The 27266-nt window shown below is 48.8% G+C and overlaps 2 protein-coding genes, 1 non-coding gene and 3 pseudogenes across 3 annotated transcripts; 5 read left to right on the forward strand and 1 right to left on the reverse strand.

Annotated features, from left to right (window-relative positions):
• Nucleotides 1-892: 892 nt before the first annotated feature.
• LOC123163359 (uncharacterized) lies at nt 893-967 on the forward strand (annotated as a pseudogene).
• Nucleotides 968-1330: 363 nt separating this feature from the next.
• Nucleotides 1331-1406, forward strand: LOC123163364 (uncharacterized; annotated as a pseudogene).
• A 111-nt stretch (nt 1407-1517) lies between these two features.
• LOC123163361 (uncharacterized) lies at nt 1518-1593 on the forward strand (annotated as a pseudogene).
• Nucleotides 1594-1678: 85 nt separating this feature from the next.
• LOC123163325 (small nucleolar RNA SNORD24) lies at nt 1679-1761 on the forward strand. Its single transcript, XR_006481844.1, has one exon. It is a non-coding gene; the product is annotated as a small nucleolar RNA SNORD24 (small nucleolar RNA).
• Nucleotides 1762-10385: 8624 nt separating this feature from the next.
• On the forward strand, nt 10386-11348 carry LOC123158287 (uncharacterized). Its single transcript, XM_044576340.1, has 3 exons — nt 10386-10553; nt 10639-10737; nt 10821-11348. Exons 1-3 carry the CDS (start codon nt 10539-10541, stop codon nt 11346-11348), a joined length of 642 nt encoding a protein of 213 aa, XP_044432275.1. The 5' UTR covers nt 10386-10538.
• A 2062-nt stretch (nt 11349-13410) lies between these two features.
• Nucleotides 13411-14181, reverse strand: LOC123155708 (U1 small nuclear ribonucleoprotein 70 kDa-like). The gene is made up of 2 exons (XM_044573857.1): nt 13912-14181; nt 13411-13835 (listed from the first exon to the last, which is right to left on the reverse strand). Exons 1-2 carry the CDS (start codon nt 14164-14166, stop codon nt 13527-13529), a joined length of 564 nt encoding a protein of 187 aa, XP_044429792.1. The 5' UTR covers nt 14167-14181; the 3' UTR covers nt 13411-13526.
• Between the last annotated feature and the right edge of the window lie 13085 nt (nt 14182-27266).

Genomic DNA, 27266 nt, shown 5'->3' on the forward strand with positions numbered 1-27266 from the left:
GCTCTGGATAGACAATGAAACTAACTTAGGTGAGCAGACAATAATTATTTGTTTTCCACGACATTCAGACTTTGCTATAGTTTACTGAAACTGTTGTGGTCTGAAGAACAGTTTACTGAAATTGTTCCAAGTCTGAAAAACAGTTGTCTGAATCTGTTGAAATCTGAAACTGTTAGTGTGGGGTGTCTGAAACTGTTCTAATCTTGTAGATAACCTGTGAACAAATTTACTTGTGTTGAATAACCTGTGAACAAATTTAGGACTTTGGAGTTGTCTAAAACTGCTGTAGTCTTGTAGAAAAGTAAAAGTAGTTGGATGGAAATAGATTTCTTAGTCTGTGTAATAGATGGTCTGAAGCTAGTTGCAGATTTCTTTCCTTGATTCAGATAATTCAGTAAGTCCATTTCATAACATCTGCTGCTAGTAGAAATTATGGAAGCTAAAAAGCCAAATCAAGTTCAGTCATCTCATTTCACCTTGGCAAAGAAGATACTAATTTTCTAAACTGTGGATTTGATGTTAACGTCTTATATGTGCGTCTTATATGTATATTTCATAACATGGTGCGTCTTATATGTGTGTTTGATGTTAACGTCACTTGTGGTTTTGCAGGGTTCTGAGGCTGCAGCCTGGGCACCATCAGGGTATGCTGTTTCCCTGTCCTGTTTCTTCAGTGCTCAATAGTTGCTTGTGCGACTGCTACTAGTCTTTTATGTAATGCTAAACTAAAATGGGTCTAGTTATACTAATCATTCCATGAAACTTCAGTCTGATTTGCTGGTACTCTAATAGAATCATTGTTTGCTCATGCTCAGAATCATTGTTTGCTCATGCTCAGAATCATTGTTTTACATATGTTACTTGTGATGTTCTGCTGGCTGAGATGTGCATGATCTGGGTGATGAAGAAAATCGTTCGGATTCCCACTGATTTTCATGATTATTACAACCAGATACTTCTGACGGATAATGCCATCTCTTGGACTACATATGTACTCCCTCCGTAAACTAATATAAGAGTGTTTAGAATACTAAACTAGTGATCTAAACACTCTTATATTAGTTTACAGAGGGAGTACTCCTTTATTATTGAGCAAATACTTTCCTTTGATTTTTTGCAAACCTCTTAGCAGTAATTTTTGTATCCTCTTTTTTGTGTTCTGCTGGCTGATGAGATGTGCATTACCTGGGTGATGAAGAAAATCGACGGGTCACGCCATCTCATGAAGTACATTTGCACATTTTTACTGCTTTAGACTGACTGTACATGCATTCCTTCATTGGTTATGAAACTTATTGCTCATTGTGTTCTGTTGGGTTGAACTGCATGATTTCGGGTGATGAAGAAAATTGTTCGGATTCCCACTGATATTTCATGATTAGTGTAACCAGCTACTTCTGATGGATGATGGCATCTCCTATATTACATTTGCACCGCTTTATGACTGGCTGTACATGCACTCCTTGTGTTGGTCGCAACCTTGTTGCTCTTTGTGTTATATTGGGTCTTTTGCATGCTTCTGCGTGATGAAGAAAATCGTTCGGATTCCCACTGATACTTCATGATTATCACAACCAGCTACTTCTGACAGACCATGCCATTTTGTGCTCTTTAAGAGATTTTGCTCTGTTTTGGGTTTTAATTCATTCAATAGTTTGCTGGTGTTTATTTTCCTTTGAGCCTGTGATGTTATCAAAATATTTGCTACTCTTAATGGGTTTATCCCACTTGATGGTCTTAACCACCAAGATCTCTGAGGCTCTTAGTTCTAGTCTAATGTTATCAGTACAGTACATCCGTTGTTGCCAGATTTTCCATGGACTCTGTTTGTTTACTCTGCTAGTGGTTCCAACATAGCTCTAGAGTACATCTATTCACTCAGATTTATACATTGTTAAAATGGAGGCTTGGGAAGAACTATTTTCTTTGTAGTAATAAGTCAGGAGTTGTTTGTTGCTTCAGTAGGGTGTCATACATTATAATCATTAGCTCATGTCGTCTGGGATCAAACATAGCTTTGAATTTACAAGAGTAAAGATTTATGTGAGAAGTACAAACCATGTTCACTTAGATTTCCTGCTAGTTGCATATCTGCACTTCATTGTACATACGTCGTGTTGGATCTCAGTCCAGAATCCAGATCCATAGCTTGTACTGCAACTAATGTGTCATGCGTTTTGTGGCAGCAACAGCAGCTAGCAGGAGCAATTCTCTTGCTGGTTTGCATTGAAGATATTGTATTCTGTTGCTATATCATTGTTTAATAAAACCACAACATGATGCTCACATGAGATATCCACATGTTTCTGTGCTGTTTTGCTACAAGCTATGTGTTGATTTAATAACATGAGTTTCCTTGTCCTGGTCCTATACTGCATTTTGACTCCTATGTTTCTGTGCGCGTGTGTTTAATTGATGTTGTTTCAACTTTGAACTGCTTCTGCATATACTGCAATTGAGATTTAAATTTGTGGTTGTTCCTCTTTTACAGATGCTCAAGTGTGAAGCCGTGAAGTATGAAGCAAGTGTGAAGCCGTGAAGTGTGAAGCCGTCAAGTTCTACTTAGTGAAGAGTAGCATATTGTAGCATATATGTGTTGTAAAGATTGTAATAGATTTATTTAGTGGTATATTTGATGAATCTTTTTGATTATGTATGTGATCTGAAAACTTGTGAAATGGAAACTTGACCAATGGGTCCACTTATGAAAATAATCTGTCAATTTTGTACATTTTTGACATGTGGGACGATTTTGAGAGATGATCATGACAAGTGGGACCCATCTGACTAGTGGGACCAGCTTGAATATATAATGGCTGAAAATAGAAAAGCAATAAATAATAAAAGGCCACGGGCCAACAATAAAAAAGGCTACAATGTTGGGCTTGGCCCATGAAGCCGAGCAGAATTAACAAGGAAAAAATAATAAAAGGCTGAATTAATGGGCTCGGCCCATGTAAAACGCTGAATTGGACCGGGCTGAATCTTGTGCCACATCAGATTGCCACGCTGGATGCCTACGTGGCCTGGGGGAGGTTGCTAGTGACCAAAACGCCACAGTAGGAATATTTTGGTCGTAAACGTCTTTGACCATTCCAGAAGAAAGCTCGCTATAGTCAGTTTACGACGGCCAGCTTTTGACCTTCTGTTTTTGGTCACAAAAAGGTCATAAATGGAAATTTGTGACCTTTCAGTGACCAATAGTGGTGGTCATAAGTTGACATATTTCTTGTAGTGGTCCCGCCTGTTGCTGAGGTGGCAGCGCGGGAGTGGCGCTCTCTAGATTCGTTGCCGCAGCTGACAGAGACGCGATCCGAGGCGGATCTGCTCGCGCGATCCGAGGTCTGCCCGCGCACAGGAGTTCCAGGCGCCGCCGGATCACCTTCGTTGTCCGTGCCAGGTTCATCTTCTTCCTCAGCATGCAATATAGGATCGATTTGAGCTATATTTTCAGGATTTTGATCAATTTGAGCCCTGTTTTCTCCAGAGACCTGCACAGGCAACAGAGAAGAGCAAGTACTAGTAGAAATATCGTCACTTTGATTAGTACAATTGTCGCCCCCATGATCAAAAGACCGAAGATGTGGAGGAAGAAGAAGAATTTCCTTGCGAAGAAGTGCACCGGCATTGGGATGAAGTGATGCAAACGGAAACACGGATTCATCAAAGACAACATCTCGGGATATGTAGACCCTACCACTAGGAACATCAAGACATTTGACCCCTTTATGCATGGGACTATAGCCTAAAAAGACACACTTTTTTGAGCGGAAAGCAAGTTTGCGTGTATTGTAGGGTCTAAGATTGGGCCAACATGCACAACCGAAAACACGAAGAGATGTGTAGTTTGGTGTGACACCAAAAAGTCGTGTAATAGGAGTTTCAAATTTGATAACTTTGCTTGGAAGCAAATTGATAAGATATGTAGCAGTTAAGAATGGTTCATCCCAAAATTTAAGTGGCATGAATGCATTTGCAAGCAATGCAAGCCCCATATCAACTATGTGACGATGCTTTCTTTCAGCAGATCCATTTTGTTGGTGAGCATGAGGACAAGAGACATGATGTGATATGCCAAGTTTTTGGAAGAAAGAGTTCAATTTTTCATACTCACCACCCCAGTCACTTTGCATAGCAATGATTTTAGAGTTCAGTTTGCGTTCAACAAGATTTTGGAAATTGAGAAAGACTTGGAAAACATCAGACCGTTTCTTTAACAAATAAATCCAAGTAAATTTACTATAGTCATCAATAAAGCTTACATAATAAGAAAATCTCCCAACTGAAGTAGGGGCTGGCCCCCATACATCTGAAAATATGAGTTGTAGAGGAGCAGTAGACACACTAGTAGAGATGGAATAAGGTAATTGATGACTTTTTGCTTGTTGACACGGATCACAAACTGACTCAACACTATTCTCATAAGAGAGTTTATTTTTGCTAAGAACGTATTTAACTATGACTGAAGATGGATGACCTAAACGACTATGCCACCTTGATGATGATGGCTTGGTGACAATGTTGGCTTGCTTATTTGACCATGAAGATGATGATGATGATATAAGTGGATAGAGGCCTCCCACGCACCGTCCATCTAAGAATGATTCTCCTTGTTCTCAAATCCTTAACCAAGAAAAAATAAGGGTAGAATTCTATGAGAACATTGTTATCAAGGGTGGATCGATGAACGAAAACAAGATTTTTTGATGTTTGAGGAACATGCAAGACATCTTTCAGGTGCAAATTTTTCATGGGGTTTTTAACAATTGAACTACCAATGTGAGTGATATTCATACCAGAACCGCTTGCCGTGCGAATTTGGTCGCCTCCATTGTACTTCTCCCGTGTTGTCAGCTTCTCAAGTTCACCTGTGATGTGATTTGTTGCTACACTGTCGGCATACCAGTTTGTATCTACGCCATAGGAGACAGCATGCGCCTCCTTCTCTTCCTGATCGTTCTCTTCATAGCGCCACCAGCAAACACGTGCGCCTCCAGGATGGTGCCTATAGCATATCTGACATTCAGGGTAATCGTGCTGCTGTTCACGCACCTGCTGTTGCTATTGTTGTCGAGGGCGTCCTCTGAATCCGCCGCCTCTGTTTGCAGGAGAGGGCTGGCGGTCACCGCGGTCACTGCGATCACCACGGCCGCGCCCCCTTCCTCCTCGCCCACGGGGTCTGCCGCGGGGCTGGCCACGGCCTCTGTAGACTGCGTTGGCCGATGAATGAAATCCTCCTGAAGATGAATCACCCAGCATCTCCATCCTCTGATCAAAAGCAGAAATCTGAGCGAAGAGGTCGTCGGTGGTGATAGTGTTCTTGACAACACCGATCGCTGCAACCACAGAGTCGTAGTCGCGATCAAGTCCCGCCAGGATGTAGTCCACCATCTCCGGGTTAGAGACAGGGCGCCCAGCAGCAGCAAGATCGTCCCCAAGGCTCTTCATCTTTGCCATATACGCCGAGCTCGACATGGTGCCCTTCTTGGTGTTGGTGATGGCGATCCTCAGATTGGTGATCCGAGATTGTGATTGCGAGGCGAAGAGATTTGTCACCGTCGTCCAGAGCTCGTAGGTGGAGTCCTTCCCGACGACTTGTGCAAGGATTTCAGGAGACATGGAATTGAGTAGATATGATAGGACCTGTTGATCTTTGGCGATCCAGGGCCCGTAGAGGGGATTCGGCTCTAGGGCCGTGGTTTTATCCGCCTTCGTGATCTCCACCACCCTCGATGGAGCGGCATCGAAGTTGTCCAGGAGCCCAGTAACCTGCGCACCTCGCAGGGCTGGGAGAACCTGAGTCTTCCAGAGGATGAAATTTCCTCTTGCGAGCTTCTCTAACGGCGGCGATCCAAGGTTGAGAGCAACGCCGGCTGAGGAAGCCATGGAGACAATGGTATGTGGTTTAGTGTTTTGATCTTTGGCTAGATGTTTTGGGAAGAGGTGGCTCTGATTACCATGTAAGATGATAAGCGTTCCCTACCTCTCGAGGGGGAGTCGCGGGCTGTATATATTGATGTGGCTGAAGCCAAGCCTTGACGTACAAGGAAGATTTACAAGAGTTTGAGTAGAACAAGTAAAGGAAGGAGTTGGAGACTACTACGGAAACTATATTCGCTAACAATCGTACGGTCTTGGACTTGGAGCGCTTGATCAGCGCGCCGTACCTGCCGCATATAGTCTACAACACGCGGCGGAGGTACCTATTCTTCTTCTTCTTCTTCTTCTTCTTCTTCTTCTTCTTCTTCTTCTTCTTCTTCATCGGAGGACGGCTCTGCTGTGGCGCCCTTGTTCTCGCAGGGGAGGTGTAGTGCTACACCGTCATCATCAGCGGGGGCCACGGGTGGTTGCTTGAAGTTGGTTTTGGCCGCCGCGCCGCGAACCTTGACGCCCGCGGCGGGCGGTGTCGTAAGCTTTTGCCTTCGGGTCTCTCATCTGCGCCCCTTGCTCCTGGGTCACGCCGTGCCGCCGCGGGACTCGGTCCGGGCCTCCGGCCTGGCATTCTTCCTCTTCCCACTCACAGGCCACAGACTCGACGTGCTGATCCGCCGCCATCGCCTGCAATCCTGCATGACCGCGGGAAGACCACTCTCGGCCGTCACCACCATCACACTCGCACCGGACCGAGCGGCGCTGCCACAAGGAGAAGCGGAGGTGCGCGAGGTTTGGTCGGGTTTCGGGGTCACGACCGGCTGGGGTGCGTAGAACGTGTGAAGGCTCTGGTTCTGCAGCTTGTTATGCCCGAGACATCGCAGCCCACCAACATCATGATCGTGCGCTAGCTTTAGGTAGTACTGTTGCATTTGCAGTAACTGCTAGGTTGCTTTTTTACTTGCAGCGAGAGATTCGGCCTGGTTGATTGATTGTGGCTTCAGTTGAGTGGCCAATAAATTCAATTTTCTTCTATGAAAATGTGGGTAGTGTGGTCCCTTTATGATTTCATCAAGAAAACAATTGACTTTGCAGTTGGGTGATTTTTGACAAAATTGGCCGCTTTTCTCTATTTCTAGTAAAAAGATCTCTAAATTTTAACTAACAATCTTATTAAGTCTCAGTCGACTGAGATCTAATCAAATCTCAGTCAAGTGACATAAATGCAAGAGAGAAAAGGAAAAATCTAAAAGAAAATTTATACGGATCTCAATTTAAGATCTCACAGACATAGCATCGACTGAGACTTCACGGGTCTCAATTCTACTCAAAGCTAGCCTCTTCGACACTGATTTTTGGTTGTGTCAATATGCCACACAACTTACATTAGCACGATGACTTTCTGATTGTCCACTACAACAAATTTTGCCCGGCTGCAGCAAGCGAGGGGCGATGACGGCGAAGAGACTTTGGTCGTTTTCAATGCTTGTGGTCGTCGTTAGGTGGTCTACGAATCTAAATATATTTTCTATTATATCTGATATTTGTTGCACTTCTGTGATTAAGGATTAATAGATCAGAAGTTTCCTGAAACAAAAATCTTAACCGGTGAAAAAGTAATTGGGTGTTGCTAGGAGCCGGCCGGCCGACACGACACCAGATTGGTCACCTCCTGTGATGTCTGATCCTGCAACTCATGTCCGCCTGATCTACCCCCCCCCCCCTCCCCCGTCATCTCCCTCGACACAAACGGGTAAAAAGAGCGCGCCGCCCCAGCTCGCCGATCCTGCGTGTTGCTACCTCGCCCGTCTGGCTTGGAACACCAGTGCTCCGCTCGTCACCTCGTCGTCGCCGCCGAAGCATCACCCCGGGCTGGCCGGCCGGCCGCAGCCCTTGCAGTCATCTGTTGCGGCATGGTATTCTCACGGTCGCAGCCCCCTCACCATCGCCGGAAGTACCCTCGTCGCTCGCGCCTATGTTGCCCTATCGCATCCATGCCATTGCAACAACAATGTTGTTCCCATAGTTTCATGACGCCATGCATTGTTGGTTCTAGCATTTCCAGTACCCTTCGTCCCCGGTTCCAGCAAACTCGACATCGTCGTTCCAGCACACCGAGTCACCGGTCACAGCACCCGACGGCGCTTGTTACGGCACCCAGAGATGCCGGTTCTAGGAAACGTCACAACTCGCGGTCGTCGTCGAGCTTCTCCACTAACTGGTTGCAGCTTCTACACCGATGGGCCCCGGTCCCGCGGCACGCCATGTGAAGCAAGCCGGCGTGCTGGTGCAGCAAAACATCGTGCACACTGTCGTCTTCCTACCTCACGGGTACCGCGGATGCAACTCTCGTCATCGCCGATTGAAGCTCCAGTCATGAACGGCTCCATGTTAATTTCGCAAAAAAAAAAAGTGAACGGTTCCATGTCAAATGGTTATAACATGATTAACATCTGGCTTTGTCGGTTCCAGCTCCACCTCCATGGTGCGGTCGCAACACCAACGGTAGGTAGCCACCGTTCCCCTGGATTGCGAGCAGCCCGTGGCTGCCTTTTGCATGCTTGACAACAGGTGGCTGCCCCATGGCTATAAACGAAAACCAAGCGATTGCTGCCCAGCTGTGAACCCGGACAGGTATTTAGACTAGTACCAAATTTTTTGAAACGAGTACTAGTACCAAATTCACCGCACCGTGCAGTCGAGATCAAGATTTTAGTTTCCTTTTGTTACGGGAAAAGACCAAAGACTTCACGAGACGGCCAGTCGCTTGAACTGCCTACCACATTTGTGGATCTTAAATCAAAAAACCACCACGTTTCATTTTTTTGCAAAAAACATCCGGTATTGTACTGACAGTTTGCCGAAAACACTAACCGGTCAATAAGCAGCGTTTGACTCTAAATCTGACTAATGGGCCCCATTGTCAGCACGTTAAGAAACAGACAGAAGAGACGGAGGTTAAACATCTGGTCAACATCTCCTCTGTCTCATTGGCATTTCGCCAAACACGTCGCAGGCGCGGTGTATCCCGCCGGTTCGAGCGCACGGCGCGTGCCTCCACGCCGACGGGGATTGGCAGGGTGCTACCGTCCATCGGAGCCACCGCCCAACGCCCATAGTTCCGCCCTCGACCCCTCTCCCCCCCCCCCCCCCCCCCCCTGGGAGGCCACACACTCTCTCTCCCTCCTCTTTGCTCTTTGTAATGTCGCCCCACGATGCACCGTCCGCCCTCGCATGGAGCTCGTGGCCAACAGCCGAGTCTCGCCACGCCGTCATGCTAGCTATCCCCGCCACGGCCTGATCCCTCTTGGCACCCAAGGAATTGGACGAGGAAGCCCAGAATCAGCCGCATCGAAGCCGTGATCTCCACCTCTGGCCACACCTCGCCACCACCCGAACTGGACCTCCGGTGATCCCCAGCCCTCTCCGTGGCCCCCAGAGGCTTCGCGTCGACGCCAAGGTACCGAAAGACATCTTCACGGCGAGCTCCGCAACTTCCCGCCGCCGCACGCCAACCCTTCGTCCTCGAGCTCCCCTGCCACCCCGCATCGACTACAGGCTCCTGGTGAGCTCCGCCTTCTCCTTCTCCCGCTCTCTTGAGTCTCTGGTGCCAGCTAGCCGGCCTCCACCTTGCACTAGGCGGCGTGCACAAAAGCTAGCCAAGGCTGGCGAGGACACGGGAGCGTTCGCGTTGGCAAGAGGAGGAAGAGTGGTGGAAGAGAGGATGACGAGTGGGCCCTAAGCCAGCCTAATATTTGAGCCAACGGTGTGAGTTGTTTCCATGCCACGTCATCACTCGCGTAGGGAACCAGTTGTCAGTTTTCGTGTTAAACTGCTCTAATTGACGGATCGGTGTTTTCAGCAAACTGTCAGTACAATACTGGATGTTTTTTGCAAAAAAATCGAAACATGATGGTTTTTTAATTTAGGGTTCACAAAAGTGGTGGTTTTTTGCAATTTACTCCGGACCAGGCGGTACAGGGGGACGACCTGCTCGTCTTGATCATGCTGGGGACCGGAGCTTCGTCCTTCTCCACGGCTACACGCACTCCCTCGACCTCCCGTGGCAGCCTCTTAGACTAGTACCAAATTTTTTGAAACGAGTACTAGTACCAAATTCACCGCACCGTGCAGTCGAGATCAAGATTTTAGTTTCCTTTTGTTGCGGGAAAAGACCAAAGACTTCACGAGACGGCCAGTCGCTTGAACTGCCTAGGCACTGCATTCCGCATAGGCAGGGCACAAGGAGCTGATCATCTCTGTCATTATTCAACGACCCGGCCGAACTACGAACACATGCCTTGAGTATGTAGTAGAGCATTGAATAAGTCAGTGTTTGCTAATGCTTTGTCCCGTGCATCATTTGTAGGTTCGATCGAAGGAACAATCAGGATATATCGGATTGGGCAAACAAACACCGTGCGTGGATAGAAATTTGGAATCAAAGAGACACGTTAGTGCAATCAGAGAATAGACCTCGCAATCAGTCAGCATATAAGAAGTATCAAGTGTGGTATGCGGATCGTTACCGGTTAAAGCTGAAGCCAGGTTGGACTCACGAGGAGTGGTCGGAGTTGGTGTCTGAAGACCCGGAGACTACAGAAGGTTATCATACCTTCAACACGGCTGTGAGAGACACCAGAGGGGCTCATGTTGACTACGCACCGATGCATGACGAAATGGTAGTCTGTTTGATCTATTCTAACATACTTGCATCATGTTGTCTTTCTTTCAAATACATAAGTTTGGTGTGCTCATGAATTGCAGGGCAGAGAGTTGCTTCTGTGCGTCAACGATGCCAATGTTGCACTGAGTCATCCACCTGGTGGTGCATTATCTGAGAGGACTCTTAGGAGCACGATGGAGGTTAGTCGCAATATATTATAAAAGTTTTTTTCGCGGATTAGTTATTTGCATCTCATATCATAGCATATTTTGTGTTGTCGCAGAAGTTCAAGAAGCGGTTCCATAAGATGGTAGCTATGCTTTCTTGCCATGGTGCTCAGTCCAGTGACGTATATGCACCAGGTAGCCGCGCCGCCAGAGCTAATAAACGGCGTTATGTCCAGAACGAAGAGGACATAGAGGAGGAGGTCAATGAAGAGGAGCCAGCACATCAAGAGGAGCCAACACATCATGATGAGCATGAGTATGATGTAACACATCAAGAGGATCATGAGTATGATGTTGATGCTCCACAACCATCACAGGTTACACAACCGACACAAGGCAATGCCCGCTCTAGAAAAGGCAAAGCAATAGCTAAGACACCGGGCCAGAAAGGTAGAAAGAAGATATGGAACACTCAATTCCATAGTCCGGAGTATCCTCATCAATTTATGCCTGCGGGAATGCAAAGATATAAATCGAACATTGATGCAGAGGCGGAGGAGGCTAGCGAAGAGGAGGAGCATGAGGCTAGCGAAGAGGAGGAGCATACACTTGCAGATATCGTGAAGAGAGGAAGGAAGAAGTGAGCTTGTTGTAGTTTGTTTCAATGAGCTTGTTCTAGTTTGTTTCGACGAACCTGGTGTAGTCTCTTTCCATGAACTTGTTGTCGTTTCTTTCCATGAACTTGTTGCCGTTCGAATTAAGTTGTACCGGATTCGTGAAGTTGCTATGAATGTTTGACATGAATGATGTGATTTATGTTAATTGTTGTTTCCTGTGATTTAGTCATTTATATGAATGTTTATATGAATGTTTGACATGAATGATGAAATCTATACTTAGTCATCTATATGCACAGGGAGCCAGACGCCAGGGTCCTTGGCGTCTGGCTGTAAGTCAGGGGACCAGACGCCAGGGTCCTTGGCGTCTGGCTGTAAGTCGGGCGACCAAACGCCAGGGTCCTTGGCGTCTGGCAGTCTACTGACACCAGAAACAGGGTAAAGCAGGGGAGCCAGACGCTAGGGTCCTTGGCGTCTGGTCCTGGTGCAGACAATACTTGCTTTTTCACTTGTAGTTTTGTCTTTTTCACTTGTAGTTTCGAATAACATACATACATAAGCATTGCATAGTCTTTTCATAACACTATAGTTGACAAATGACAAACATAGTTCAAATTACAAACTTAGTTCATGACCACGATGGTCTATGATACAATGTCTCGAATGACATAGCAAATTACAAACATAGTTCAAATTACACAAATAGTCTCGAATGACATAAGTAGTTCATGACCACGATGGTTGAAACGACATGAACATCACATATAACTCGGTTTCCTGTAGCAATGCAAGTCAACAACCCTTTTCCATTTCCATTCTTCCAGCATTTCTTGAATCTTGTCATCATCAGTTATGTCAACCAATTTTCTTTCCCCGGGGCCATCTGACTTCCTCCTCCTGACGTAGTACACAAAATCCTCTTCCTTCAACCCTTGCTTCAACATGAATTTAGTTTTCAACCAATCGAAAGTGAGGTCCACTTGACTAACTTGCACAATACATGGAGACAAGCCATGCACATGAACAACAGGGCTAAGCACCCACTGAGTTTCGTTAGCCATCTACAGCACACAAATCTCTTAGTAGCTAACCTATGATACATTAAACCACGAGGAAAACAAACTAGGGTTTTCACAAAAGTATGATAAATTAAACCAACCAAAAAATGGGGGTGGAGTTGATTTACCTTCTAGTCTCGAAATCCTGAAGATCCAACGGTGAAACCGGACCGATTTGTGAGAGATCTGAGGGGGGGGGGGGTTAGGGTGCTGGACGAGGGAGGGACGTTGGCAGGGCTAGAGGTGAGAGTGGGTGGATATGAGTGAAATGAGAGGGGTAGAGGTGGAGATGAATGGATGAGAGGGGTAGAGGTGGGCCCAAAATCTTATCCACTCGAATCTTATCAATTAGACAAGAATGCTTTCTGGACACCAGACGCCAGGGACCTTGGTGTCTGGGTGTCCATCAGACACACCCGACGGCCTGTCTGGTCACCTGCGCGAGCAAAGCACGCCAGACGCCAGGGTTCCTGGCGTCTGGGTGTGGGAGGCAGACGCCAGTGACCTTGGCGTCTGGGTGTCCATCAGACACACCAGACGGCCTGTCTGGTCACCTGCGTGAGCAAAGCACGCCAGACGCCAGGGTTCCTGGCGTCTGGATCTGGGAGGCAGACGCCAGGGACCGTGGCGTCTGGGTGTCCATCAGACACACCAGACGGCCTGTCTGGTCACCTGCGTGAGCAAAGCACGCCAGACGCCAGGGTTCCTGGCGTCTGGATCTGGGAGGCAGACGCCAGGGACCTTGGCGTCTGGGTGTCCATCAGACACACCAGACGGCCTGTCTGGTCACCTGCGTGAGCAAAGCAAGCCAGACGCCAGGGACCCTGGCGTCTGGATCTGGGAGGCAGACGCCATGCACCCTGGCGTCTGGGTGTGGGCCTGGTGTTTTTGCACACAGCTTGTTAAAGTTTTTGCTTAGCAACAACTAGCAAACACTGTTAAATATGAACAAAGCATGCTACTCTCAACCAAAAATATGAACAAAGCATATCAACTAGTCTCGAATGACGAACATAGTTTGCACATAATCTCAAATAGTCTCGAATGACAGAAATAGTTCATGACCACACAAGGTCTCGAATAATAAGTTCATACATTAAACAAAGTCTCGACAGTTCATCATCGACGCCGGTGCCTTTCCATTTGTCTACTGAGTAGTCCGGGGCCACTTTCCCTTCTTGTCACGTGCCTCGTCCTCCTCTCGTGCATCGCGAGCCCTTGCAAGTTTGCTTGCCCTCTCTTCTTGACGAGCCGCCTTCTCTTTGCGTGCCCTCTCTTGCTCACGCTTCTTGCGCTCACGAGCCTCCTTCTCACGACGCTCCCGCTCCAATCCCCGTGCATAGGACTCCTCGAATAGGCGCTGCCTCCGTAACCAATCTGCACGTTGGTCCTCTTGGATATCTTTTGGTACCTCGTGATCTATCCAAGTGAAGTACTTGCAAAGTGGAGGAGGGGACTACATATAAACCATGATTTTGTTAGACATATGAGTGACAACTTGTTGATGTTTTTTATATGTACACCTAACATACCGGTGGTATGTCATATGCGTTAGTTGGCCTTCGACGATCATGTGCATAGTTGGGACACACGAAAAACCTTCTACCTTCTGTCCATGACTTGTTGCGGTCAGTGGACACCTTCAGCTTGCAAACATCACCACACCAACATGGTGGTGTGGGCACATCCTTCTCCTTCTTCTTGTCCAAACTGGCCTCCAACCACGTCTTCGGCATGTCCTCTTGGTCCGCGCACGGTGGCCTCGTCCTGGAACCGGATGAAGCCATGCCTACAAAAAGAACAATTGTTAGCACAAGACATTAAGAGAGCAAATGCATAAATGCTAGGAATTGTATGAACAAATAATATACCATTATTATTAGATCAACCATCTGGATTAAACAAATAACCGAAGGCCGATCCATTATCAACCATTCCTCTACGACCACCTCTAGCACTTGTGCTTCCTCTTCGACCACGACCACCTCTAGCACTTGTGGCTGCTCGACCACCACCTCTAGCACTTGTGCTAGCTCGACCACCACCTCTAGCACTTGTGCTCCCTCTACGAACACTAGCACCTCTAGCACTTGTGCTCCCTCTACGACCACCACTACCACCTCTGACGCTCGTTCTTCCTCGACCACCACCACCGTCACCTCTTCCACCTCTTTCACCATCGGTGCCGCCTCCACGACTTGTTTTTCTTTTTTTGGTTTTCTTTTTTTTGCATGTCCGCTCATTGTGTCCCCCTTCACCGCACACCCCACAGTTGATAATGTCAGGAGCCTCCATGAAATGACCGCTACCAAATTGTTTCATGCCAGTGTATCCAGCCAGGTCATCCATATCACCCCTGAACCTCTTAGTTCTCCTTCTACCCTTCGTCTCCACCTTCAGAAGAGGGTCTGGCCTAATATGAGGGCCATGGTACTCAGGCCACTGTGATTGGTCCAAGAAAGGGTGAAATCTTGGCGCCCATGTCAACCTAGTAGCTTCCACATGGAACTCTTGCATCCTCACGGTTTTTCCATCATTAACATGTATGTTTCTCGCCTTCGCCGCCGTTATCAAATGCGAGCATGGCCAATGATACTTACTAGGCCTCTCGCACTGGCACCACCGAGTCTTCAGTTTCACCTCAAATGCAGCACCACCATATTGTCTACCATCTCGTGTTGTGCCACCTGGCTCATCAATTTGATAGATCATTTCAAGTCTATCGAATACGATAACTTGTTGTCGTGAAGACTTGCTTGCTTGTAACTGCAACCATTCATCAACCTTTTCCGGATAATCCTTTTTTTCACCTATCCATTTTGCAGTCTCTTCAGAATGCCTCTGAAAGTACTCATTAAGCTTGAAGAAGGTGTACTCCACTATTGCAGTCACCGGCAAAGCACGAGCACCCTTCAACACATTGTTGAAACATTCTACGAGATTGCTCGTCATGTCGCCATATCGCCAACCACCATCGTCATGAGCGCGTGCCCACTTGTGCTTCTCACTTAAATTCCTAGTTAAGAAGTCTTTTCCCCCTTCGTTCACCGCTGCAAAGAGTTTGTTGTACCGAGCATCGAAACCTTGGGTGGTGAAGGCCACACATACATGGGTAAGGTCTTTGCTGAGCTCCTTGCTCTTACATGCCCGGTAAAAGTTGGCCACGAAATGCCTCATGCACCATCTGTGGTGAAGCTTTGGAAATCCTGGAATAACAATGTCCATTGCCTTGAGTATGCCATGATGTCGGTCCGATATGATGCATACCTCCCTAGCCCCAATCACGTTGTGCCTAACATGACCCATGAACCACTCCCAGTTGTCTTGGTGCTCGGAAGGCACCAAAGCAAATGCACATGGCAACACGTTGTCGTTTGATGAGTGCGCCATTGCTACCATTAGTGTGCCCTTATATCTACCGGTCAAGAACGTGCCATCTATAGACAAGACCGGACGACAATGCTGAAACGCCTCCACACATTGTCCATAACTCCAGAAGGCACGGTGGAACACTCCCTCGTGATCCTCGACCACATGAAACATGCCCGGGTTCCTATGTGCAATGGCGGCCAACAACCTTGGGAGCTGGTTGTATGCTTCTTCATAACCACCGTACAACATCCTAATAGCATTTGCCTTTGCCTTCCATGCCTTCCCATACTTGACTTCATAACCAAATTGTTTTTTCACCGTCCGCATGAGAAACCTCACTTTCACAGTGGGATCAAAGGCTATGTCTTTCATCCATTTGTATCCAAGATACTCAGATGTGAGTTGACGGTGTGTCTTTCTAAGTCGTTTCGATGGCGGTTTGCATCTATGAGTGGTATCACAACTTGTTAACACCCATTCTTCGGTTTCTTTAAGCTTTCTTGCACGAACCTTCCATGTGCATTCCTTTTGCTCACACACCACGGTGTAACGCAATTTCATGTCGGAGTGCTCAACATAAATTGGCCTATGGTTTCGAATGGCATAGTCAGCCAACCAAAACTTCAGCATAGGCAAGCTCAGAAACTTCAATCCTTTCTTCAAATAAGCATTCTCGTCCTCATTCTCCACCCTTGGTTCTCCTGGATCCGGGCATGGTGTTGGCTCAATCGCCGTCATTCTCATTCCACCGTCAACAACAGCTTTATGGGCAAGGCCGAGATCTTTAAATAAGTGAGTTCTTTTTTGTAAGCCCGTCAGCTCAAAGTGGATTTGGTTCTCCTCCTTTGTGAATCCATCCTCGTCCAACTGTTCAACTGGACCCTCGTCATCCGAGTCATACGCATATTGACGCCTAAAAGGCAAGTCACGATCCATGTCCTTTTGCGCTATGTACACATCCAAGTCACCAACATCATTGCCATGAAACCCTTCCTCTTGCTCTTCGTCGTCATCATAAGCATCTTCATCCTCTTGAATTACTCCGTCACTAGCAATCACCTCAACTTCATTTGCTTGGCTAGTTGGTGGTTGGCTAGAAGCATTGGGGGCATACAACTCAACCTCATTTGCTTGGCTAGTTGGTGGTTGGCTAGAAGCATTGGGGGCATACAACTCAACCTCATTTGCTTTGATAGTTGGTACACGGGGACATGGTGGGGGATAAACATTGGGGGCATCAACCACAACCCTATGCTCAACAAGTGGCACCATTGTCCTCTCGCTCATGTCATCCATTGGGGAAGAGACATGCCGGTTCAAATCAAAGGTAAACCGAGGAGATTCAGTGGTGGCAAACAATTCAAGTGACTTGTCTTCCGATTGGGATACTTTTTCCTTGTATACATCCCAATGCAAATCCGAGGTGATAGGCATACTTTTCAAGCGAGATTTGGCTCCAACTCCAACATCATACCTTCCTATTAACTTAACATCAACATTGGTGTCCATCCACTTCAAGACTTGTCTCACTTTTGCAACAACATCCTCATAGCTAGGGCTTCTATCAAAAACCAATGGTTCCTCACCCGTGTCGGCATTGTTACTCAAGAATGCCTCCTTGTCAATGTAATGAACATTAACAAGTCTCTCCATCTAAAAATTACATGAATGCATTTAAGACCTCAATGAGAATTGGTGTTTATCCAAATACATCTTATTATATCCAAATCATATCAACACTAAATTATTGGCGATGTCCACAAAAGTATCACTAATCACTAATTAACACACTAAGCAAAGTTAACCCTAATCACTAACTAACCCTAACCCCCAATCTTTCTACTCAACAAACATATATTCCTACTACACACCATGCATAGCACTATATTATCAAAGTTAACCAAGCCATTCACACTAACATAAGGGGGAGAAAACATGAACTAGGGTTCCACCAACATGTATAAAATGCAACCAAAAGGACAAGACTTAACAAAAAATAATTGGATGATTTGGGAGAGATTAACAAGAGCAACAAAGTGATGGAAAGATCCACCTAAGGGATGTACCTTTTGGAGAGGATTTGAGGGGGGAGCTTGAGGGGTGAGAGAGAGTGGGGAGGCAGCAGCTCTTCTTCAAGCTCGGGCTGGATTGGGGAAAGTGTGTGGGGTGGGACCCACACACTCTCCCGGTGGGGTTATCCACTTACCGGGGCCAGACGCCACGGTCCCTGGCGTCTGGCCCCTTTGCCACGTCAGCAGGTCAACGGGCAGGCGGGCAGTGCGGGCCAGGGGCCAGACGCCAGGGACCCCGGCGTCTGCTTCGTAACCCAGACGCCAGGGACCTTGGCGTCACCGAAAAAGGTCAGAAACGAAATTTTTTTCGGAACGAGGTCAAATCGGGATTTAGTTTGCCTTAAGGGTCAGAACAGTAATTTTGTCCTGCCGCGGCTATGCATCCCCGAGACGCCTGCAGCCAGAAAAGGCTGCAAGCACTGCAGGTGGGCAGGCGGCCAGCAGCTCCCCGGCATCCCGTTTTCTTCTTCCCTAAAGACCCACTTTTTCTCCCTGCATCGAATAAACAGAAGTACTGTCGGGCCCCTTTTCTCATATACCAGTACAACTTTGTAGTTACTCCGTACAAGAAAGCCATTACCATTGCCATTTTGACTGCCAATTTGTGCTTGTGATTAAAAACCAATTCTTGCTCGTAGGTAATTCAAACTTTCAATCTGCAAGCTGCGTTTTTATACATGTAAGTATGCCAATTTTCCATTACTTTGACTAGCTCTAGCTTAGAGCATCTTTAGCCGATCCGGAAAATGCTACAGTGAAGTAAAGTTTTGAGTTTACTTCACTAAACCGCACCTGGTCAATCTCCTAAATTCTATAAGTAAAAAAGTTTACTCCTCTGATCTGCTGAAATCCCTCGCAAATCACCACGACCAAGTGAAAGTTATCCCTCCTCCTGCGCAGTTGCATCCTTCATGTCTCGTCGTTGCCACCGATGACCACCCCCCTCATCGGAATGGGTAGCCAGGACCCTGCCACCGCCCCACGCCTCGTCGTCGCGGCCAATGATTGCCCTCATCACCAGAATGGGTAGCCAGGACCCTGCCGCCACCCCATGGCTCGCGCGTCGCCACCGATGACCACCCACATCACCAGAATGGGTAGCCAGGACCCTGCCTCCACCTCAGCAGCCGCCGCCGCCGGAAACCACCCCCGCACCGCCGCCCACCCCGAAAAGAGGTTGAGGTTAAAAACAATCTTCTCCGGCCACAAGCACGGGCCACACAACGACCAAGGTCGCCTTCCCGTTGCTCCCACGGACGGCAAGGCGCTCGCAAACTGACGACCGCCACGTCAGCCCTCACCGAGGAGGCCAAGAAGGCCATTCCGGCCTCTCGTCCCCGATCGGACCACGTGGTCCAGACGTGTTGTGCCATCCAATGCGGGTCATTGGCTCATTACCTTAGGGCATCTTCCTCAAACCACCCGCATACGTCTGGACCGCGTGGTCCAGACATGTTGTGCCATCCAATGCGGGTCTGTATCAGTCCGCCGAGCGACCCAGACGTATTTTTTCCCATAAACCGGAGGCAAACTAGGGGGGCTTTGCGGGCGTCCGGACCGCTGCAAGTCCGCTCCTGACCGCTCTGGCCCACCCAAAACCCCCCTCACGGGAACGAGCTTCCCGCCCGAAATGGTCAGTGCCGCTCCAGAGCGTCAGTGTCGCATTCATGCCCGGCCAGAGACGCCATTGAAGCGGCGCGCAGGCAGAGAGAGCGCCACCCGTGCCACGTCCCGATGCACGCGACTACTCCGCATTCAAATGTAACCACATCCGTCCGTCCGTCTGTTTGCCGCCCACATTAATGACATGCGGTTACCGAGAAACCTACTCCGGCGCCACATGTCCGTTCGCCTGCCGCCCTTCATTGTCACTCAACCGCTATATAAACTACAACTCCGACCATAGCCACAATCATCTTTCTCTGGTCCCTCTCTCCTCTATGCTCCACTCCCAACATGGTCTTCTCGTGCTCCAAAGCTCTCTGGGACGAACTATCGCCGGAGCAGAAGAAGGAGATGGCCGCCATTGCTTCCGGCTGGCAGGCCGATAGGCAGCCAGAGACCGATGACGTCCCAATGGAGAACACGGTCGAGGACCAACCGACACCACCCTCCTCGCCGGTGCATTGCACCATGACCATCGGCGAGGCCCGTGCCCATTACATGGACATGGTGCGGGAGGAGCAGTTCCGGGAGGCGCAGGCCGATGCGACTACAACCTCCAGCTCCTCCAGGAGCACCGGCAGTCAGAGCAGCTCGCCGCTGGCAGGGCGATCGCGCTGGATGCTGACGCGATTGAGCAGGCGGCGCTGCTCAAGTTCTACCGCTCCACCTGTGAGATACGCCTCGACAGCTGGCGGTACAACCAGCATCAGGCGAAACTTGAGGCCGCCTACAAGGAGTTCGACGAGGCGACGGACAAGGTGTGGGACAAGACCTACGATGAGGAGGACATTGCCGGCTCCGCCAAGGCCACCCCACCGCCACAACCACGAAGCCGGCACGTCTGCGGGCGCCGCTGACAGCGAGTAAGACTAGTGCATGGTAGGTCGCCACCGGTCGGGTCATAGGAAAGCCACCGCTCTTCCCTTCCGCCTGGAGCCAAGCTTGGCATGCCGATAATCGTCAGCCTATTAGTCGCTCCAGCTGCGGTGCCGGAGGCTGCGGAGACAGAGCTGGATACCGCCAAGGCGAACCGGAGAAGGCGAAGACAAGTGTCGGAGCTTCACTTCTCGGGGCTCATGACCGGACACGAGGAACAGGCGTCGACGATCATTTAGATTAGGTTTAGAACAGAAGTATGTCCGAAATTATACCTCAAGAGTCAGATAAGCTCCGCTTTTAGTTGAAGTATATGTCCGAAATGTAATGAATTTCGTCATGTTTATATGAAATCCACCGTGTTTGCATGAATTTCATTCAGTTTATATGAAAATCCGCCCCGATTGCATGAATGTTGTTCGTTTAATCCCAACCATGGTTGAAATATATACGGGTTGGATGGCGGCCTCGGACATCCGTGTCCGCAGACCGCTCCCCTGCCAGCGGACAGATGCCGGAGCAAATTTACGCCCATCAACCTACACTTTTAGATAACTTTGCCGCTACTAGCACTATTAAGTTTTGTTTTCTCATTTGAAAAACTATACTCGATGCTTACAGATATTTTCCCATTCTCAAAACAAGAAAAAGTTAACTGATGTTCTGCCAAAAACAGAGAGCTGTCCGGCAGGCAGAAAGAAACAACAGGGGATATCATGTTACTACTGCTTTTAAAGCAAATCGGCGATCAGACAGAGGCTTTTTACTTAGTGTTCAATGCTGAGCAGCAAATCAAAAACAAACGCGGGGATCTTACCAATCCACGCGCCGAGTTCCGAGCAGTTGTCCCTCCACAGACCCCGCTCGAAAAACAATACCTTGTGCTACCATGGAGGCGGGTCGTGATGAGGGAGTGCCTGCGGCCAGGAGGAGGAAGAAGAGGGCTCGGCAGGGTGTGTCGGAGCTCGACAGCGGGAAGTTCCGGGCGCGGATCTGGGTCCCAGCGCAGCGAACCGCCAGGCACATCGGCATCTACTCCACCCTCGAGGAGGCCACCATAGCCTACGACGAGGCGGACATCAGGCTGTACGGCGCCGCGCCGGCTGGCCTCTACTTCCAGCACACGACCGGGCCGGCTGGTCTCCTGCGCGTCTCGTCCGCCGGCGAGGCCGATGGTGGCGGCGCGCCGCTCCTGCGGGCCTCCTCCGCGGACAAGGCCGGTGAGGCCGATGGCGGCCGCGGGCCGCTCCTGCGTGCGTCCTCCGCGGTCAAGACCGTCAACGCCGAGGCTCCTGCCGTGGGCGTCTCTTCCGCGGACAAGCACAGCACGCCTAACGAGGGCGAGGCGCCGCTCCTGCGCGTGTCCTGCGCGGACAAGGCCGGCGAGCCCAATGGCGGCGCGCCGCTCCTCGGCGTGTCCTCCGCGGTGGCCGTCAACGCCGAGGTTCATGTCGTGAGCGTCTCCTCCGCGGACAAGAGCGGCACGGCTGACGAGGGCGAGGCGCCGCTCTTGCGCGTGCCCTCCGCGGACAAGGTCGGCGATGCCGATGGCGTCGGCGGGCGGCTCCTGCACGGCTGCTGCACGGTTAAAGGCGTGAACTCTGAGGCTGTGGTCGTCAGCGTCTCCTCCGCGGAAGCCACGGCCGACCAGGGCGAGGCGCCGCTTCTGCGCGTGTCCTGCGCGGACAAGGGCAAGGCCGGGACGTGCCCAGGCAGGAAGCGGAAACAGGCCAGGCAGGAGGCAACTACCAAATTTCGTGGCGTGCACCGGAGGCCAAGTGGAAAGTACGCGGCGCAGATCAGACAGGGGAAGGAGACGAAGACTCGGTGGCTCGGCGTCTTCGACATGGCCGAGGACGCCGCCAGAGCCTACGATGCCGCGGCCATCAAGCTGCACGGCGTCAAAGCAAAAACCAACTTCCAGCAGCCCGCCGCTCCTTCCGTTGATGACGGGGATGAGTCGACCGCGGACGTCAACGACCTCCTATCCGTTGCCGGCGACATCATCTTCCCAGAGCTGCCGCCGCTGGACATCCCAATCACAGCAACAAGTGCGCAGTTTGATGACATTTTGAACAACCTGACACCGTCGGACATAGATGAGTTCTTCGAGGGTGTGGATTTCACGTCCTAGGTATCTATCTAAAAAGTCCTAAAAAAAAGTATCTCCCTCAAAATTGTGCCGTCCATGCATAAGGGGCTCAGTCCACGGACATGAATGGAGGAGCCGGCAATCAAATGCTAGCTGCATATCTATAGTTATATTTTAAAACAATTTTCTTGAAATTGAATAAATTTGATGCATTTGAACGAATCAAATATTCATTCATACTTAATGATTTTTATATAAAAGTGGATGCTTTTTATCTAAATCGAAGCATATTCATTACATCTATACCTATTTCAACTAGACTAAAATGACCGCCGGTTGCCCTATTAAACTTTTGGCTAGTTGACTCTATTTTATTTTTGAGGTAAGGGCATTTAACCGCCCGCATACGTCCATATCACGTGGTCTCAACCGCGAGAGGCATCCAATGTGGGTCTCTATCGGTCCACATGACGGTTCGAACACACTTTCTCCCGCAAACCAGAGACAAACATGGAGGGCTTTGCATCCGTCCGGACCGTTGCCACGCCCGCTTGTGACCGCCTTGACCCACCAAAAACAACCCACCCGCCTCTCCCACGCTTTCCATCGAACACCTGCGCCGCTTGCCGCGCCGCATTCATGCCGGCCGAGAGCATGCAGCGGCCGACATTGATGTTGCGACTTGACCGGACGGGAGGGCGGCGTAGACGGAGGCGACCTCTCACTGCCGGCATTGAAGTGGCACGCCGGCCGAGAGAGCGCCGTCCGTTGCAAACAGCCGAGAGACGCATTCAAACGGCCATCGATTGCCCGCCTTCCTCCATTAAACCCGCGTGTGCGCCGTGAAACCTACTCCGACCACACGCACGTTCATGAGTCGTCCACCCGCTATTTAAACGATGCCAGATGTCGGGCAAAAATCACACCACACTTCGCTCCCATCTCCTCCTTGCATCATTTTCTCCGCAATCTCCATGGCATTCGGCGAGCAGGAAGAGGAGTACTCTGGCATAAAAGCCAGCTAGGTGGCCCGTCGAGCTTGCTGAATACGAACCAGGCAACGCTCTGCCTCACCACTCTCGACAGTCCAGGCTGTTGCAGGCCAGCTCGCGGATGCAGAAGCTCCAAGCCGGTGCATCGTTCAATAACTCGCCGAGGAGTGGCGAGTTGCTCCAAGCCGGCACGCGGGGGAGCACGACGACATGGGGATCGTGTCTGCCGTGGACGACGCCGTGTCGTACCGCTCCTCCTGTGCCCAGACCGTGCCACCCGCCGTCAACGTACGCTTAACGGGGCCCTGCCGGCCAAGAAGGAAGCTGGCTTCGCGGAGATAGACGAAACGGTGGCCATCACGTCCGTGGTAGCCGCCATCATCCAGGAGAAGTAGAGCATGAGAGGCCGCCACCGCTCGGATCCCATGAAGGCCACCACCGAGGTGATGCCGGTGTCTTGCCCGGTCGTGGGCCATCATCATCCCCTTCCCCTCCGGGCGAAGCACATAGCGGGGGTTCCACTCTGATGAGCGGCGTTATCGAGCATGGGGAAGCGAGCCACCCTTTGTGCTGTTGCGATCGACCTTAGACTAGTCGAGGGTATCCGTGTCGTGCGCATGGATATCCTCTTGCGCCGGCCGTAGACTAGTTTGACCTTAGTTCGGTAGAATTTTTAGTTAAAAATTGTCCAAAATATAATGAACGTCCGGTTTATATGCAATCCGCCTTGTTTGCATGAATCTCTTCGGTTTATATCAAAATCCGTCGTCTTTGCACGAATTCCGTCTGGTCAGTTCCAATTGTAGTTGAAATGTATGGGGCAGCGTTGGATGGCCGCCTCCCGCATCCGTGTCCATGGACTGGTCCCCCCTACCCATGGGCGGATGCGGGAGGAAATTTGCGGCTTACTGTTGGAGATGGCCTAAGTTGTCTAACCTTGAGTACAAAATAAACTAGAGTTGGCAATGGACCATTAGCTGCCAAAACATTTATAACCATTTAAAACAAATAGTTAGCCAGTGCCAACCGGCTGCTAAGTGTAGCTTGGCCGGACGTAGCTTCAGTGCCGTAAAGGCATGTGGGCCAGCCACCTGTTGGGCCCACATGTCATAGGCACAAAGGCAGGTGCCTTAAGTCACTGAAGCACAGTCCAGCTTGGCCACAATCCAAACAATACCCTACAATGAAAAGGAAATGGAAAACCCTTAGTTTCTTTGAGGTCATAGACATATGGGTAAAGTTTCCATAATGCCTTGTCATCCATTGAACTATCTTCTCCAAACTTGTTTTAAAATTGTTGTGCTAAACGTGGATAGTCAAAAGAGACTATTCTGATTGCCACTATTTTGAGAAGTATTAAAATTAGAAAAACCATGTACACAAATTGGTAAAAATGTATTTTTCACATTATGTACTAATCTTGGAGTATCACAGAAACTGTTGTGCAAAATCGTGCGTGGGGATTTTTTTGCGACAAACTTTCGATCTATTCATTTTCAATCATGACAGTACAACGAACACCAGAAAGAATAAAAATTACATCCAGATCCATAGACCACCTAGCGACGACTACAAGCACTGAAGCGTGCCGAAGGCGCGCCACCTTCATCACCCCTCCGTCGCCGGAGTCTGGCACAACTTATTGTAATAGACAGTCGGAAAGTCGTCGTGCTAAGGCCCCATAGGACCAGGACAACAACCGCCGCCGATGAAGAATAACGTAGATCGAAAGGATTCAACCTGAAGACGCACGAACATAGACGAACCACGACCAGATCCGAGCAAATCCACCGAGGATAGATCCGATGGAGAGACACCCCCACACGCCCACCAACGATGTTAGACGCCCACCGAAATGAAAACTAGACGAAGAGACTTTTATTCCATCTTTAGGGAGCCGCCGCCGTCTCGCCTCCTGAGCAGGACACAAACCCTAGCAAGTCTCAAAGAAACGACTAACAACGGAGCCCTCCCGCTAGCCCATGCCAGGATCCACCGCGCCCCCATGGTCTTAGGGCCATCGGAGACGAGGTGGACCTGCGACGGAGTTGGTAAGAGGCACAAACTCTAACTTTTCTTGGAGGAGGAGGCGGCGGCTGCGTGGAACTTTTTCCTCCGTACTTGAATCGGGTCGTGAGTGGGGATTATGGCAATGGCTCATTGCCTAAAACCACACCTACCATCTGAGCACGTCACAAAAACAACACGCAATGCACGCAAATAGACCATAACAAGCTGACAATCTCTATAAGAAGACTATAAAATGCTGTGAAAGTGGAACCATCTTCTTTTCTGCTTGATTGAAAATTGTTTATAAGTCCAAACTCTTGTCCATTTCACATCTACCATCTTTCTCTAATAAGCGCTAGTAATTTTCTATGTACACAATACACTTGATATGGTCACTTGGCATGTGGACAGAGGTTATAGTACAAAAAACATTTTGAACCTTGCCGTGATTTTTTTTCGAAACTAATGCATAAGATGGCTTCTTCTTCCTCCAGAAAAAATCACCATTGCCTCCTAGCCCATGTTCTTGCTCATTTTCGTGCGAATTTTGATCTTCTTGCTCGGAACTCCATTTTCAAAACTGTTCTGAGGAATCGCTCCTTGATATGTGACTCCTTCAATGGTCCAATTAGTTTTTGTTCTAATTCTTTATGTTTTGCAAACTTTGCTACTGTTGGTGACCATGTATATGAGCCTGCATGTTGAATTTTTATGTTTCAAAGTAGTTTTGATCCATGATATAGCCTTTAGACACTTGTGAGGGTAGGTGCTATCAATTTTGTTAAGTTTTATTCACTCTTATTTTGGTGGACTAAAGATTTCAGAAATTTTTCGGAGGAAAGACAATGTTTAGGAAGATACTCCATGGGGGTTCTTTGAGGAAGAGCCCCCCAAGGCCTGCAATACCCGGGGTGGACCTCGAACAACCGTGGGATGCTCTCGTAAAAGCATGTGAATGGACGTCCGATTCCTTCATGATACAAGCCGGCATCAAGGAAGTGTTTGATATGTATGTACACAATGCAGAGTTAACAAACTTCTTATCAGATAAGCGTCCGCAATACCATGATCTCACTGATTCATTTGTGAGGAAATTCAAGTATGTATCTCACCGCTCTTCTCATGATGTTATGTTTGACATATAAGAAAATTCTTTTCGCATGATTGTTCAAGAATTTAGCGCCGCTTGTAGAATCCCCTCTTGGGGAACATGCCTTCAACCTCGTAAATCTGATTGCAATGAACTTCTAATGAGTATTACCCAAGGTAAAACTAGGGGCATAACGCAAGCTAGAATTGAGAGCATTCACTTTCTTGCTATTCACTATTTTGCTCTATTCATAGGTAGATGCATCAGTGGCAAACATGACCTCAGTATCCTGTGCGCTCCTTATTTAAGCATTCTTAAAAGTGCGGTATTGAGGGATAGAAAATTCAACATGTGAGCCATCATCGCACGTCGTTTACATAACAATGCTCTAGATGGTGATCTTTTTTGTGGGATTTATGCTACTCGTTTAACTGCTTACCTCGGTATACCTATAAAAGAAAATGATCCCTAGTTTCCACCTAGCTACCTTGATTATGAGGCTATGGAGTGTCATCAGTTTCTTGAAAGAGAGAGCTCACCATTTCGATAAAGGCTAATCTTTAATAATCATCATGTCATCCATATTACCTTGCGTGCTCGTTTCTTCTTTAACTTTCAGGAAAATTAATGATTTTTTATACTTGAGGAGGAGGCTGAGGCGTATGAGATGGCAGGGGAGACTACCCGCTGTAATGAGGCAGCCCGCCAAGCAGTGGTG

Source organism: Triticum aestivum, chromosome 7B (genome assembly GCF_018294505.1).
Source record: "Triticum aestivum cultivar Chinese Spring chromosome 7B, IWGSC CS RefSeq v2.1, whole genome shotgun sequence".
NCBI classification, from domain to species: domain Eukaryota; kingdom Viridiplantae; phylum Streptophyta; class Magnoliopsida; order Poales; family Poaceae; genus Triticum; species Triticum aestivum.

Coding starts and splice junctions, on each gene's coding strand:
- LOC123158287 (XM_044576340.1), top strand. Junction 10,738..10,820: donor CTCTTAGGAGCACGATGGAG/GTTAGTCGCAAT, acceptor GTGTTGTCGCAG/AAGTTCAAGAAGCGGTTCCA.
- LOC123155708 (XM_044573857.1), bottom strand. CDS start 14,166: ATGGCTTCATCCGGTTCCAGGACGAGGCCACCGTGCGCGGACCAAGAG. Junction 13,836..13,911: donor ACGCATATGACATACCACCG/GTATGTTAGGTG, acceptor GTTTATATGTAG/TCCCCTCCTCCACTTTGCAA.